This window comes from Lipophrys pholis (assembly GCF_963383615.2).
Source record: "Lipophrys pholis genome assembly, chromosome: 18".
Lineage (NCBI taxonomy): Eukaryota > Metazoa > Chordata > Actinopteri > Blenniiformes > Blenniidae > Lipophrys > Lipophrys pholis.
In genome coordinates this window covers 13,464,613-13,480,413 of record NC_137646.1, presented here as the reverse complement: position 1 = coordinate 13,480,413, position 15,801 = coordinate 13,464,613, and the positions used below count along the sequence as shown (strand labels likewise).

General features: G+C 41.3%; 1 protein-coding gene across 1 annotated transcript; it reads right to left on the bottom strand.

The window, feature by feature from the left end:
* Nucleotides 1-342: 342 nt before the first annotated feature.
* Nucleotides 343-13,155, bottom strand: LOC308123950 (uncharacterized protein; the record flags this gene model as incomplete). Its single annotated transcript, XM_080486700.1, has 3 exons — nt 343-857; nt 13,001-13,053; nt 13,145-13,155. Coding segments are annotated over 3 exons (579 nt in total), but the record flags the coding sequence as incomplete, so codon positions are not given.
* Nucleotides 13,156-15,801: the final 2,646 nt, after the last annotated feature.

The window sequence follows — 15,801 nt, the reverse complement described above, 5'->3', positions numbered from 1 at the left end:
TGGAGCAGATGTTGTAGATGTTGGAGCTGTAGTTGTGGTTGTTGGTGCAGATGTGGTAGTGGTTGGAGCAGATGTTGTGGTTGTTGGAGCTGTAGTTGTAGTTGTTGGTTCAGATGTGGTCGTGGTTGGAGCAGATGTTGTAGTTGTTGGTGCTGATGTTGTAGTGGTTGCAGCAGATGTTGTCGTTGTTGGAGCTGTAGTTGTAGTTGTTGGTGATGTTGTCGTAGTGGTTGCAGCAGATGTTGTTGTTGTAGGAGCTGTAGTTGTAGTTGTTGGTTCAGATGTGGTAGTGGTTGGAGCAGATGTTGTAGTTGTTGGAGCTGTAGTTGTTGGTGCAGATGTGGTAGTGGTTGGAGCAGATGTTGTAGTTGTTGGTGCTGAAGTTGTAGTGGTTGTAGCAGATGTTGTAGTTGTTGGAGCTGTTGTTGTAGTTGTTGGTGCTGTTGTCGTAGTGGTTGGAGCCGATGTTGTGGTTGTTGGTGCTGTTGTCGTAGTGGTTGGAGCAGATGTTGTAGTGGTTGGAGCTGTAGTTGTTGTTGTTGGTGCAGATGTGGTAGTTGTTGGAGCAGATGTTGTAGTTGTTGGAGCTGTTGTCGTGGTTGGAGCAGATGTTGTGGTTGTTGTAGCTGTAGTTGTAGTTGTTGGTGCAGATGTGGTAGTGGTTGGAGCAGATGTTGTAGTTGTTGGTGCTGTTGTCATAGTGGTTGGAGCAGATGTTGTGGTTGTTGGAGCTGTAGTTGTAGTTGTTGGTGCAGATGTGGTAGTGGTTGGAGCAGATGTTGTAGTGGTTGGTGCAGATGTTGTAGTGGTTGGAGCAGATGTTGTGGTTGTTGGAGCTGTTGTTGTAGTTGTTGGTGCTGTTGTCGTAGTGGTTGGAGCAGATGTTGTGGTTGTTGGTGCTGTTGTCGTAGTGGTTGCAGCAGATGTTGTCGTTGTTGGAGCTGTAGTTGTTGTTGTTGGTGCTGTTGTCATAGTGGTTGGAGCAGATGTTGTGGTTGTAGGAGCTGTAGTTGTTGTTGTTGGTGCAGATGTGGTAGTGGTTGGAGCAGATGTTGTAGATGTTGGAGCTGTAGTTGTGGTTGTTGGAGCTGTAGTTGTAGTTGTTGGTTCAGATGTGGTAGTGGTTGGAGCAGATGTTGTAGTTGTTGGTGCTGATGTTGTAGTGGTTGCAGCAGATGTTGTGGTTGTTGGAGCTGTAGTTGTAGTTGTTGGTGCTGTTGTCGTAGTGGTTGGAGCAGATGTTGTGGTTGTTGGAGCTGTTGTTGTAGTTGTTGGAGCTGTTGTTGTAGTTGTTGGTGCTGTTGTCGTAGTAGTTGTAGCCGATGTTGTGGTTGTTGGTGCTGTTGTCGTGGTGGTTGGAGCAGATGTTGTTGTGGTTAGAGCTGTAGTTGTTGTTGTTGGTGCAGATGTGGTAGTGGTTGTAGCAGATGTTGTAGTTGTTGGTGCAGATGTTGTAGAGGTTGGAGCAGATGTTGTGGTTGTTGGAGCTGTAGTTGTAGTTGTTGGTGCAGATGTGGTAGTTGTTGGAGCAGATGTTGTAGTGGTTTGTGCAGATGTTGTAGTGGTTGGAGCAGATGTTGTGGTTGTTGGAGCTGTTGTTTTAGTTGTTGGTGCTGTTGTCGTAGTGGTTGGAGCAGATGTTGTGGTTGTTGGTGCTGTAGTTGTTGTTGTTGGTGCTGTTGTCATAGTGGTTGGAGCAGATGTTGTGGTTATAGGAGCTGTAGTTGTTGTTGGTGCAGATGTGGTAGTGGTTGGAGCAGATGTTGTAGATGTTGGAGCTGTAGTTGTGGTTGTTGGAGCTGTAGTTGTCGTTGTTGGTTCAGATGTGGTAGTGGTTGGAGCAGATGTTGTAGTTGTTGGTGCTGTTGTCGTAGTGGTTGGAGCAGATGTTGTAGTTGTTGGAGCTGTAGTTGGTGCAGATGTGGTAGTGGTTGGAGCAGATGTTGTAGTTGTTGGAGCTGTAGTTGTAGTTGTTGGTGCAGATGTGGTAGTGGTTGGAGCAGATGTTGTAGTGGTTGGAGCTGTAGTTGTTGTTGTTGGTGCAGATGTGGTAGTGGTTGGAGCAGATGTTGTAGTTGTTGGTGCTGTTGTCGTAGAGGTTGGAGCAGATGTTGTGGTTGTTGGAGCTGTAGTTGTAGTTGTTGGTGCAGATGTGGTAGTTGTTGGAGCAGATGTTGTAGTGGTTTGTGCAGATGTTGTAGTGGTTGGAGCAGATGTTGTGGTTGTTGGAGCTGTTGTTTTAGTTGTTGGTGCTGTTGTCGTAGTGGTTGGAGCAGATGTTGTGGTTGTTGGTGCTGTAGTTGTTGTTGTTGGTGCTGTTGTCATAGTGGTTGGAGCAGATGTTGTGGTTATAGGAGCTGTAGTTGTTGTTGGTGCAGATGTGGTAGTGGTTGGAGCAGATGTTGTAGATGTTGGAGCTGTAGTTGTGGTTGTTGGAGCTGTAGTTGTCGTTGTTGGTTCAGATGTGGTAGTGGTTGGAGCAGATGTTGTAGTTGTTGGTGCTGTTGTCGTAGTGGTTGGAGCAGATGTTGTAGTTGTTGGAGCTGTAGTTGGTGCAGATGTGGTAGTGGTTGGAGCAGATGTTGTAGTTGTTGGAGCTGTAGTTGTAGTTGTTGGTGCAGATGTGGTAGTGGTTGGAGCAGATGTTGTAGTGGTTGGAGCTGTAGTTGTTGTTGTTGGTGCAGATGTGGTAGTGGTTGGAGCAGATGTTGTAGTTGTTAGAGCTGTAGTTGTTGGTGCAGATGTGGTAGTGGTTGGAGAAGATGTTGTAGTTGTTGGGGCTGATGTTGTAGTGGTTGCAGCAGATGTTGTGGTTGGAGCTGTATTTGTTGTTGTTGGTGCAGATGTGGTAGTGGTTGGAGCAGATGTTGTGGTTGTTGGAGCTGTAGTTGTAGTTGTTTGTTCAGATGTGGTAGTGGTTGGAGCAGATGTTGTAGGTGTTGGTGCTGATGTTGTAGTGGTTGCAGCAGATGTGGTTGTTGGAGCTGTCGTTGTAGTTGTTGGTGCTTTTGTCGTAGTGGTTGGAGCAGATGTTGTAGTTGTTGGAGCTGTAGTTGTTGTTGGTGCAGATGTGGTAGTGGTTGGAGCAGATGTTGTGGTTGTTGGAGCTGTAGTTGTAGTTGTGGGTTCAGATGTTGTAGTGGTTGCAGCAGATGTTGTGGTTGTTGGAGCTGTAGTTGTAGTTGTTGGTGCTGTAGTTGTTGTTGAAGACGTCGACGTAGATACTATTCCAGTTGTCATTCCAGATGTTGTGGTGGTTGTGCTCATTGTGTACGCAATAGGTGTCGTACAGGCTGACATGAAAATACCATTACATTGATTATTTCTCAATTTCAACCACTTTCAAAACATACATTATTTTTAAAAAATTCATTTATTCAATTCATTTCTCATTTTTTAATTAATTCCTGCACATTTACAATTTCAGTTGTTATCCCTTCAATTCTTTGCCTCCTACAACGGTTTTTCCATAATCCATAATTGAAAAGTTTAAAAAAGTTTTTCAACTCACCTGCGAGACACAGCAGTATTGATAGTTGTAATCCAGGATCCATCCTGGTCTCTTTTGAATCTATAAAATAGAAAAATTCTGAGTTTGTATGTCATACCAATAAAAGTCCAATTCATCCATGGTACATTCTCATTTTAATTTTTATTTGTTTGATTAATTCCAGGAGTTGTTTTTTTTCATATAAGCTTATTACTGGCATTTGGGTCAGTGATTATGCAACAGCTGTCAACAGGTACCAACGTGTGCTTCACGAATTGGTACGCTGGAAAAGACGAACCGCCACGGCAGGGATAAAAAACCCTTCCACTAATGGTTCCTTCCTCGCAAGCCAGGTGCTGCTGCCGCGGCGACACATGCCAAACACAACGGCCTTGCCCCTTGTCCCGTCCCGGGCATGGCAGCCGGGGACAAAAAGAGGCAGTGCAAACACTGGCCAGCCAAACAAAGGAGGAGCCATCAACAAAAAAAACAAAAAAAAAACACCTCCTGGACAGACCTCACCACGGACACGCCTTCAGTCCTGAATTGGACTTTTTCAGTCACTCGCACAGATACGTGCACACGCACACACACCCACCCACCCACACACACTATTTCTGTTCCCCTCTGTTGTAAATGAATGTTCTTGTTTTCTTTGTTTTCATTCGACTTGTTAAACCTGTATTTTCGCTTTTATCCTCTTGAGCAAATTAAAATGAGCTACTGTAAAAACTGAAGCGGCACAAGATTCATTTAAAAAAAAAAACATGTGAAAGCAAATTTATTTATTTTTTTTAAATATTGCAAACCAACTGGCTTTTAATGGGTTAACATCCTGAATAATCCGGAAAATATTGTTGTTCTAATGATAATTATATTTGTATTCAAAAGTGTATAATGGTGACGCAAAACAAAATCTGACATTGTACAAAAAAAATGTTTTATTTTTAAGTTGACGTTAACTATTGACATACCAGGCTGTGAAAACCCTCTTTGCGTTTAGTTTTTTAACTCTAATTCATCTGTGTGTGTGTTTTTTTTTTTATTTTCTCATCAAAATGACATTGGCATTTCAAAAAAACTAAACAAACTGGCATTTGGTGGGTTAATATCCTGAAAATGACGGTAAAATTGTGAAAAAGAAAGAAAAAAACTGAAAAAAAAAAACCTATCCGTGTTCATATGTGATACACAGAAATGTGCATCTGCAACAGTAGTAAATGTAACTTTGATACATACATTTATTTTTTATAAAAAAATCCAGTATTGTTTGATAAATAAATCACATATTGCTGCTGTAAATATGTGACAATAAACAATAATTCAAAGGAACTGGTGATGTTAATGTAACATCCACAGTCCAAAAACTGTAAACTTCATTTTTCTATTAACGGGCCGACACAACAGAAATAACTGAACCTTTAAAAGCACAATTGTACTCACTCAAGATGAAGGTGATAGTTTTCCCTCACGTTTTGTTAAGGCTGGATTTCTCTCTTGGAATTTGAGCCTGCCGCAGGTCTGTGATCCTTGGAACCTGCTCAGAGGGAATGTCGGCGCGTCTATGTGCTGATCACCTTTACACTGGATGCACAACTGTTGCTTGCACTTTTATCCAAGACTGTGACGCTCGTCAGCCCTGAACCGCAGACCGCTCCCTGCTATTGTCTTCTTTGATGATGACGTTCTGTCGGTGATCACAGAGGTATGCAGGAGATCCGAGAAAGAATGAAAACAGTATTAGATAAATAAATAAATATTTGGGAAGGTGAGGTTACGTAGACGTAGGTAGTTATTACTTTTACTAAATTACAAATGTGATTTGTTACTGGCTGTTTGCGAGCATTGAAGTTGAATTGATTCTTTCAATGGGTAACTTCTTAATGAAATGATTGCGTAACTGTTTGGTTCGTCTTCCTGTTCTGCAGCATCACAATGGTGACCAGTGGATACTGTTGTTGTGGGTGCAGGTGTTGAGGTTTGAATTGTAATTGTAGTATCAGGAGTTGTTGTTCCTCCTGACGTTGTTGTGGGTGCAGGTGTTGTGGTTTGAACTGTAGTTTCAGGATCAGGTGTAGGGGATACTGTAGTTGTTGTGGGTGCAGGTGTTGTGGTTTGAACTGTAGTTTCAGGATCGGGTGTAGTGGATACTGTTGTTGTGGGTGCAGGTGTTGAGGTTTGAATTGTAGTTGTAGTATCAGGAGTTGTTGTTCCTCCTGACGTTGTTGTGGGCGCAGGTGTTGTGGTTTGAACTGTAGTTGAGAGATCAGGTGTGGTGAATACTGTAGTTGTTGTGGGTGCAGCTGTTGTGGTTTGAACTTTAGTTGCAGTATCAGGAGTTGTTGTTCCTCCTGCAGTTGTTGTGGGTGCAGGTGTTCAGGTTTGAATTGTAGTTATAGGATCAGGAGTTGTTGTTTCCCCTGTAGTTGTTGTGGGTGCAGGTGTTGTGGTTTGAATTGTAGTTTCAGAATCATGTGTAGTGGATACTGTAATTGTTGTAGGTTCAGGTGTTGTGGTTTCTTCTGTAGTTTCAGGATCAGGTGTAGTGGATACTGTATTTGTTGTGGGTGCAGGTGTTGTGGTTTGAACTGTAGTTGCAGGATCAGGTGTAGTGGATACTGTAATTGTTGTGGGCGCAGGTGTTGTGGTTTGAACTGTAGTTTCAGGATCAGGTGTAGTGGATACTGTTGTTGTGGGTGCAGGTGTTGAGGTTTGAATTGTAGTTGTAGTATCAGGAGTTGTTGTTTCTCCTGCAGTTGTTGTGGGTGCAGGTGTTGTGGTTTGAACTGTAGTTGCAGGATCAGGTGTAGTGGATACTGTAATTGTTGTGGGCGCAGGTGTTGTGGTTTGAACTGTAGTTTCAGGATCAGGTGTAGTGGATACTGTTGTTGTGGGTGCAGGTGTTGAGGTTTGAATTGTAGTTGTAGTATCAGGAGTTGTTGTTTCTCCTGCAGTTGTTGTGGGTGCAGGTGTTGTGGTTTGAACTGTAGTTGCAGGATCAGGTGTAGTGGATACTGTTGTTGTGGGTGCAGGTGTTGTGGTTTGAACTGTAGTTGCAGGATCAGGTGTAGTGGATACTGTGATTGTTGTGGACGCAGGTGCTGTGGTTTGAACTGTCGTGGAGAGATCAGGTGTGGTGAATACTATAGTTGTTGTGGGTGCAGCTGTTGTGGTTTGAACTTTAGTTGTAGTATCAGGAGTTGTTGTTCCTCCTGCAGTTGTTTTGGGTGCAGGTGTTGAGGTTTGAATTGTAGTTATAGGATCAGGAGTTGTTGTTTCTCCTGTAGTTGTTGTGGGTGCAGGTGTTGTAGTTTGAATTGTAGTTTCAGAATCATGTGTAGTGGATACTGTAATTATTGTATGTTCAGGTGTTGTGGTTTCTTCTGTAGTTGCAGCATCAGGTGTAGTGGATACTGTAGTTGTTGTGGGTACAGGTGTTGTGGTTTGAATTGTAGTTTCAGGATCAGGTGTAGTGGATACTGTATTTGTTGTGGGTGCAGGTGTTGTGGTTTGAACTGTAGTTTCAGGATCAGGTGTAGTGGATATTGTCGTTGTGGGTGCAGGTGTTGAGGTTTGAATTGTAGTTTCAGAATCAGGTGTAGTGGATACTGTAATTGTAGGTTCAGGTGTGGTTTCTTCTGTAGTTGCAGGATCAGGTGTAGTGGATACTGTAGTTGTGGGTGCAGGTGTTGAGGTTTGAACTGTAGTTGAGAGATCAGGTGTGGTGAATACTGTAGTTGTTGTGGGTGCAGGTGTTGTGGTTTGAACTGTAGTTTCAGGATCAGGTGTAGTGGATACTGTAGTTGTGGGTGCAGGTGTTGAGGTTTGAATTGTAGTTGTAGTATCAGGAGTTGTTGTTTCTCCTGCAGTTGTTGTGGGTGCAGGTGTTGTGGTTTGAACTGTAGTTGCAGGATCAGGTGTAGTGGATACTGTTGTTGTGGGTGCAGGTGTTGAGGTTTGAACTGTAGTTGAGAGATCAGGTGTGGTGAATACTGTAGTTGTTGTGGGTGCAGGTGTTGTGGTTTGAACTGTAGTTTCAGGATCAGGTGTAGTGGATACTGTAGTTGTGGGTGCAGGTGTTGAGGTTTGAATTGTAGTTGTAGTATCAGGAGTTGTTGTTTCTCCTGCAGTTGTTGTGGGTGCAGGTGTTGTGGTTTGAACTGTAGTTGCAGGATCAGGTGTAGTGGATACTGTAATTGTTGTGGGCGCAGGTGTTGTGGTTTGAACTGTAGTTGCAGGATCAGATTTAGTGGATACTGTTGTTGTGGGTGCAGGTGTTGAGGTTTGAATTGTAGTTGTAGTATCAGGAGTTGTTGTTTCTCCTGCAGTTGTTGTGGGTGCAGGTGTTGTGGTTTGAACTGTAGTTGCAGGATCAGGTGTAGTGGATACTGTAATTGTTGTGGGCGCAGGTGTTGTGGTTTGAACTGTAGTTTCAGGATCAGGTGTAGTGGATACTGTTGCTGTGGGTGCAGGTGTTGAGGTTTGAATTGTAGTTGTAGTATCAGGAGTTGTTGTTTCTCCTGCAGTTGTTGTGGGTGCAGGTGTTGTGGTTTGAACTGTAGTTGCAGGATCAGGTGTAGTGGATACTGTAATTGTTGTGGGCACAGGTGTTGTGGTTTGAACTGTAGTTTCAGGATCAGGTGTAGTGGATACTGTTGTTGTGGGTGCAGGTGTTGAGGTTTGAATTGTAGTTGTAGTATCAGGAGTTGTTGTTTCTCCTGCAGTTGTTGTGGGTGCAGGTGTTGTGGTTTGAACTGTAGTTGCAGGATCAGGTGTAGTGGATACTGTAATTGTTGTGGGCGCAGGTGTTGTGGTTTGAACTGTAGTGGAGAGATCAGGTGTGGTGAATACTGTTGTTGTTGTGGGTGCAGCTGTTGTGGTTTGAACTTTAGTTGCAGTATCAGGAGTTGTTGTTCCTCCTGCAGTTGTTGTGGGTGCAGGTGTTGAGGTTTGAATTGTAGTTATAGGATCAGGAGTTGTTGTTTCTCCTGTAGTTGTTGTGGGTGCAGGTGTTGTAGTTTGAATTGTAGTTTCAGAATCATGTGTAGTGGATACTGTAATTGTTGTATGTTCAGGTGTTGTGGTTTCTTCTGTAGTTGCAGCATCAGGTGTAGTGGATACTGTAGTTGTAGGTTCAGGTGTGGTTTCTTCTGTAGTTGCAGGATCAGGTGTAGTGGATACTGTAGTTTTTGTGGGAACAGGTGTTTTTTGAATTGTAGTTTTAGGATCAGGTGTCGTTGATACTGTCGTTGTCGGTTCAGGTGTTGTGGTTTCTACTCTTGTATGATCAGGAGTGGTGAATACTGTAGTTGTTGTTGGTCCAGGTGTTGTCGTTTCTTCGGTTGGCATAGTTGAATGAGGAGTTGTTAAATCAGTCGTTGTGGTTTCCTCCGTAGTTTTTTGATCAGAAGTTGTTGCTGCCGTTGACGTGAAATCAGGCGTTGTGGATTCTTCTTCTATTGTCTGTTCAGGGGTTGTCATGTCTTCAGGAGCCGTTGTAAGAACAGGTGTTGTGGTTGCTGCAGGGGAAGTTTTAGGAGCCATTTTTGTTATTAATAACATTTTACTGCTCAGTGGATCCAGGAGGGTTTTACTTTGAGCCATGCTACATGCTACATGCTAAAGAGTTTTGGGGCTCACACACCAGCTATACTACATTCTTAACCTGATTAAAGTATGACTGTTGGTCCAAGCTTGCTCTAACTTGTTGTTACGTTGGAGTTGCGCACAGCATTGACACACAGGCTATGTGGAGGTGGTTCGCAGTGACTCACGTACGTATAAGTACGTATGAATTAGGCTTAAGTGATGCCGCAGCTTTTGGACAAAGAGTTGTTGGACATTTTTATAACATTGAGCAGTAGCCTGCTCACTCCACCCCAACAGGGCATATAGACCTTTTATAAGAATGTACATTACATGCTCCAGTCACTCATCGAATAGAAAAAGAGCATTTTTGGTTGGAGTTCAAATTGCCAGACAACCTGGCCCATGGAACTGAAAAACTGCAATGCCAACAAAACCACACAGTGAATATTTCAGTTAAATCTTATCCGAACGAGGAAACACTGAGATGAGAATAAAATATTTTGAAAATAATTGTAATAGAATTGGTTCTTGTAACGGCAAGTAGCAAAAGGTTATTACTTGTACTCGTCCTTTAAAAAATAGTGGTACGGATGCTTCCCTACTTAATTATAAACAATGGAAACTTACTTTAGCAGTAAACACTTCAAATAATACTTTATAATAGATGTTTAAAATTCAGTACTGCATACTATGGCTCACAATGTATGCAAAAAAACACAACTTTGATACAACTAAAAGACAAAAACAACTTAAAACAAAACTCTAAAGGCGGCATAGCCTGCAATGATGTGGTACACTCACTGTTTCTTTTTCAAACTGGGTTTGTGTCTAAGAAGACCAGGGCATCAACTTGAGTGTCGTGAAGATTTAATAGGAGATGAATGATAGTTGTCCCAGGCAGCAGGTTCTCCGAGGTGGCGCCTTCATTACTGGAGAAAATCAATTGTGTTACTGCCACAAATTGCTTAATATGGCAACGCTGTTTTACACCACCCTGCAAAAATCGATTCAAAGAAATCTAAACAGTGATTTCAAGGAAAAGTCAAAAGCCAACGTCCGTATACCTTGGTTACTTGTTGATTGCAATATAGTGTGGGATTATTTCAAAACAAACTACGACAAATACTGATTTATTGTCCCATCACTTTTCTCATCTTTTGATGTATTACATTTTACATTTTAGACAAAATTAGGCAAATATTCACATCACAGTATGGCCCTGGACTGTCACACTTCCCCGTGGCCCCGTTTTGTGATTAATAATAATAATCAAAATAATAAGAATAAGTAGAAGAAGAAGAAGAAGAAGAAAGCAGTGGAACTGTATAAATGAGGGTTTCCTGTGTGGTTGAGGTGTTCAAAAATGCTATTTATGGATAATAACGTGGATATTTGAAGTTATTTACTTGCATACTTGAATTCTTTGCAAAAATACCAAAGCAGTTATGTGCAGTTTATCATGCTTTTTTTGGCCAAGCAAAGAAAAGCCTCGACGTCAGCATGACCCAGGATGCAAAACAGTTACTGTATTTGTGAAACGACCAATTAGCACTTCCAGCAGACATCCACAACAGCACACACACATAAAAATATTAGTATAACAAAAATAATGTTAGAACGTTAGTTGGGTGTCTGTATGATCCAGTGGGGCCAAATAGTAGTACAGTCCAAGCTGTCTTTACTCTGTCCAATTGTTATTCCGATTCCAGGTTATTTAACCTGGCAACCTGTGTCCACTGAGATTGGTCAATAGAAGGAGGCCAAGCAGGTGTAGAAGATCGAATGAGGAAATTAAACTCCAAAAATGCAATGCCGTGAAAAATAATATGTTTGGATAAAATCCATCTGAGGAAGAATTTAAGTGTGTGATAGCTTTCTATTGAGTTTGCTTTACCAGTTTATACTCAATCTTTAATATTTTTTCATAAGGCTGCTTCCAGGTATTTCTCCATCGAGTCAACAGTTTGTCTGTAATTTGCAAACGTCTGGTACTCGGTCCCTTGTCATGGTGAAGCGTGTTAAAAAGATCGAAAATTGAAACTCTGCATTTTCTTCCGGATAACATCTGGCTTTTCTTTTGAATCCTGAAAGAGACCGGTTTCTGCCACATTCCCGTCTGTGCTGGACTACGGAGATGTTTTGTACAGGTACATGTCAAAAAAATGTGAATATCGTGAAAATGGTCAATGTTTTTTGTCACTCATTTCACAAAGTCCAACCTATATATGATATAGGCTCATCACACATAGAGTGAAATATTTCAAGCCTTTATTTCTTGAAATGTTGATGATTATGGCTGACGGATGGTGAAAACCCAAAAGTCAGTGTCTCAGAAAATTTAAATATTGTGGAAATGTTCAGTTTTGGAAAGTCATGGTGTCACACCCTTATCATCTAATTAACTCAAAACACCTGCAAAGGTTCCCTGAGCCTTTAAATGGTCTCTTAGTCTGGGTCAGTAGGGGACACAATCATGGAGAAGACTGCTGACTTGACAGATGTCCAGAAGACAGTCATTGACACCGTCCACAAGGAGGGTAAAGCCACAAAAGGTCATTAAAGAAGCTGCTTGTTCACAGAGTGCTGGATCCAAGCATGTTCAGAGAAAGTTGAGTGGGAGGAGAAAGTGTGGTAGGGAAAGGTGCAAAGTCCTTTTTCTCACATGAAAGTACATTTTGCATCTGGTTTGTAAATGGAGTTCCCAGAGTGTGGAGGAAGAGCGGAGAGGCTCAGAATCCACCTTGCTTGAAGTCCAGTGTGACGGTTCCTCAGTCTGTGATGATTTGTGCTGCCATGTCCTCTGCTGCTGTCGCTCCACTGGGTTTTCTGATGTCCACAGTCAACGCAGTCATCGAGCAGGAAACTTTAGAGCACTTCATGCTTCCTCCTGCTGACAAGCTTTATGGAGACGCTGATTTCATTTCCACGCTGCATTGGCGCAGTAATTCACGCAAAAGGAGCCCAACCAAGTATTGAGTGCATCGAAATGAACAGACTTTTCAGAAGCCTTCCATTTTTATTCTTTTTAATCTTATCTAATATATACATTTTCTGAGACACTGAATTTTGGGTTTTCACTCTCTGTAAGAAATAATCATCAACATTTCAAGAAATAAAGGCTTAAAATATTTCACTCTATGTGTCATGAGCCTGTATATGGGTTTGACTCTCTGAACATTTTCATGATATTCTCATTTTTTAAGAGGCACCTGTATGTGCACGCCTCCTCTCGTAGTTTACAGTCCCTGGATTGGGTCCATCCTGGAGCTCTGAGGTTCGTCACCGATTTTAAATGTCTGCCGTATACTTGTGTTGGATGGTCTTCTTTATATGTTTTGGGGACTCAATCACAGGATTGTTTTATATTTCTAAGTGTATTTTAGGTCTGCTCCCATCCTACCTTCAGACCTACAGTACATCAGTCTCAGAAACACGGACTCTTATAGTCTTCGCTCGCAGGATCTTCTTTTATTGTCTCTTCCTAAAATCAGGACTGAACTGGGAGAAAAGGCTCCATCTGCTTGGAACCAACTCAAAAACCTGGTTTCACTGGACTCTTTTACAAAGTTGCTTAGCGACTTGGAGACAAACACATCTGTCTGCAGATGTTTTGAATGATGGGACTTAATTTTAATTTGTGGGCAACTTATATATATATTTATATGTGTATATATATATATATATATTTGTGGGCAACTCATATATATATATATATATATATATATATATATATATATATATATGAGTTGCCCACAAATTTAAACCCACACAAATCTAGCCCATATATATATATATGGGCTAGATTTGTGTGGGTTTAATGTTGTCTGGGCTGGAAACAGTGAGTCACATCTGGCAACCCTGTTGCTGACCGGCGTGTCATGCCAACCTAACCCTAACCCTAACCCTAACCCTAACCCTAACCTGCGCCCGCGTTCTCTGGGGCCCCGAAAACATCTCCTCCGTTCACGTTCACACTGGAGGTCGCGTTTGAATTGATTACACAAAAAAAATGAGATCCCAGCAAGAAATTGGAATGTAGCCTCACTGGCTATAAAAATGTCTCACAGAAGTCCCATTTTGGCTTCTCTCCATTGGTTGCCAGTGATTTTGAGAATTCGTTTTGAACTTTTAATCTTAGCTCTCAGGGCCAACGTGGCCGAGCAATTCATTTTCTTAATTAACCTAATGTTTTATGTTGTATTAGGTTTTATTGTGTCTTATAAACTCGATTTCTGTCCGTGAGATGTGCTATATAAATAACATTTACACACTTCTTTGTTTGTCCGTCGCCGACAGATCCATTTACTAAGCAGACCCTAACTGCCTCTTCAAAGAACGTGCAAACAAACTGTTGCCTAACTTAACTATATATCCGAGCTGTCTCTCGCCTCCGCAACACCAGATTGGCAACATTCTTTGAGTGACAGGACAAATATATTCAAAAATAGATCCAGTGAGATAATGAGAAACGATCTTATTTTGTCATTTTAAGTCCACAATGGTTGCGTTGCAGCTGTATAATGCAATGAACGTACAAACATATATGTAACATACAATATTTAGTAGCAGTAACAATATTTACTGTATCGTACTGGAAGGAAATAAGAAAAAGATGTGATGAGAATATAACATTCAGTAACAATATAAGAGAATGTAATATTGTGAACAAATACTAAAATATCAATATTATATGACAGACAGGTTCAGAATTAAATGCTGCTTAGAAATCAAACTGCATTTGCAAAGAGCCACACAAAAAAACCCCAAAACCGACGGGCATTTATCGGCACAACGCGGAGCAATTCTTCCTTATTCAAGCAGTCTTTTCACACAAATCGTACAAATACAGCCAACCGTGGGTGATCTTGAATATCACAAGACTCAAGATCGGTGAATACTTGTGCTTCTCTTGATTTGTTCTATCGATATTTGCTGCTCAGTGGTGTTGGCGTTAAAGCCGCAGGTCAGACTTGGTAAACTTGAAATGGTAAACTTGCTAGATCGGCAACATGTCGGCCACATGCAACCCTCCTGTCAGATGACATAGTATCTTCATATTATTCTTTATATGAAGGTATATATAAAAAGCAACTATACAACAAGAGTAAGGGCAAAACTAAAATCAATATTGACATAGTCAAGTCGTGTCGGCCACACAGAGGGGAGTTATTGAGTTTTGTGTTGAGTGGAATGATTGAAGTCTGGTATCATACTTCATCACAGCTGAACTGTTTGAGTCTGTTGAACAATGGGCTCTGCTCTCCGTGTAACAGGTTGTGGAGGACGTGAGATGACAGTTTGCTCAGTGGTCGACGGCACTCGGAATCAGAAATGAGGATCCATAAATCAGTCACACTTTAGCCCCCAGGCAGTAGAAGAATACATTATTACGGCTCCTACAATCATCAAAGTTTCCCACCCTTCATTTATACATGATTCTATCAACAGAACATTTGTCTGGTTTGCAACGATAACCATGTAATTCACAGATAAAGATATATTGGCATGTCACTGTACACACTGAATAACTATCCATTGCTGAACCAACAAGAAATACTAAATACTGTGCAGTTTTTAGTAAATTGACACAACGTGAGGCCGATCGTGTACAATGTGTGATGAAGCTGCATGTCTCATTTTGAAGATGTATGAGCTCCCAAAATAGATGAACTTCTATATTTTCTCAAATGATCCAGATGATTGAAATCTGCAATCGTTACCCTCACTTGTCAGACCTTCTTTTATACTGTGTATGATGCCACCTTTTGGCTTTCAAACTTTATGGAGTTATTCTCTCTCTCTCTCTCTCTCTCTCTCTCTGACCAATGACCAATGACTTGATAAATTATCATTCTAATCACTGACTGAAACTAAGATAAAACCAGGTCCTGATATTTCCCAGGTGAAATTCAGGTCAATCATACTGAGAAGTGAGATTTGACAGTTTTTCAGAATAAAGGCATGTGAAAAGGCGACAACCATCTAAAATATCAGCAAGAGCCACGTTGTAAATGATAATTCAGGTAAAAGTTTCACAAACTATTGAGCACCACTTTATATTGTTTTAATCGTCAACTTTTTTTGTTTTTATTTACAATTGGTAAAAGTGACGCGAGTCATTCCCAGACCATCATCTTGGTTTTCTTCATACATAACTAATGTGTGCGTCTTTGATAGTGACTCAGTTATGTGGTGAGAGACAGTTAACCGAGAAATAAAAGAACTTGTAAAATTAACACGGAGATGCAACATCATCTACCTAGAAAAGACTTTTGTTGAAGAAAAATATAATTCTTTGGGAGTAATATCATTGTTTTGATTTATTTATCGATTCTTTATTATAGTGTATGTTGGAGTCTGTTTAAATGTGACATATTTATTGGAGAGAGTTGATTTGTTAGTTTTTTTTCCGGCTTGGCTCCCGTAATTATTGCCTGCATTGGAAGGAAGAAGGACAGGACGACATATCAGGGCTCTCTTGTGCTGGTTTGTTTGTGTTTTCCCCGTGATGTTCCCTGCGCTCAGGCGTTTCTGCTTGTACTCCAATTTGTTCGGGTTTTTGTATTCTTTCTGTTGCCTGGTATTCAATTAAAGGATTCGCTTGTCTTGCAACCTGCTCTGTTCAGCCCTACCTCTTAGCATTGTTTTGACACATAAATAGAAAATCTTAGTTTGGTGAGGAAGGAGCGAAAGTGATGAAAAGATTGCAGACCCCAGTCTAG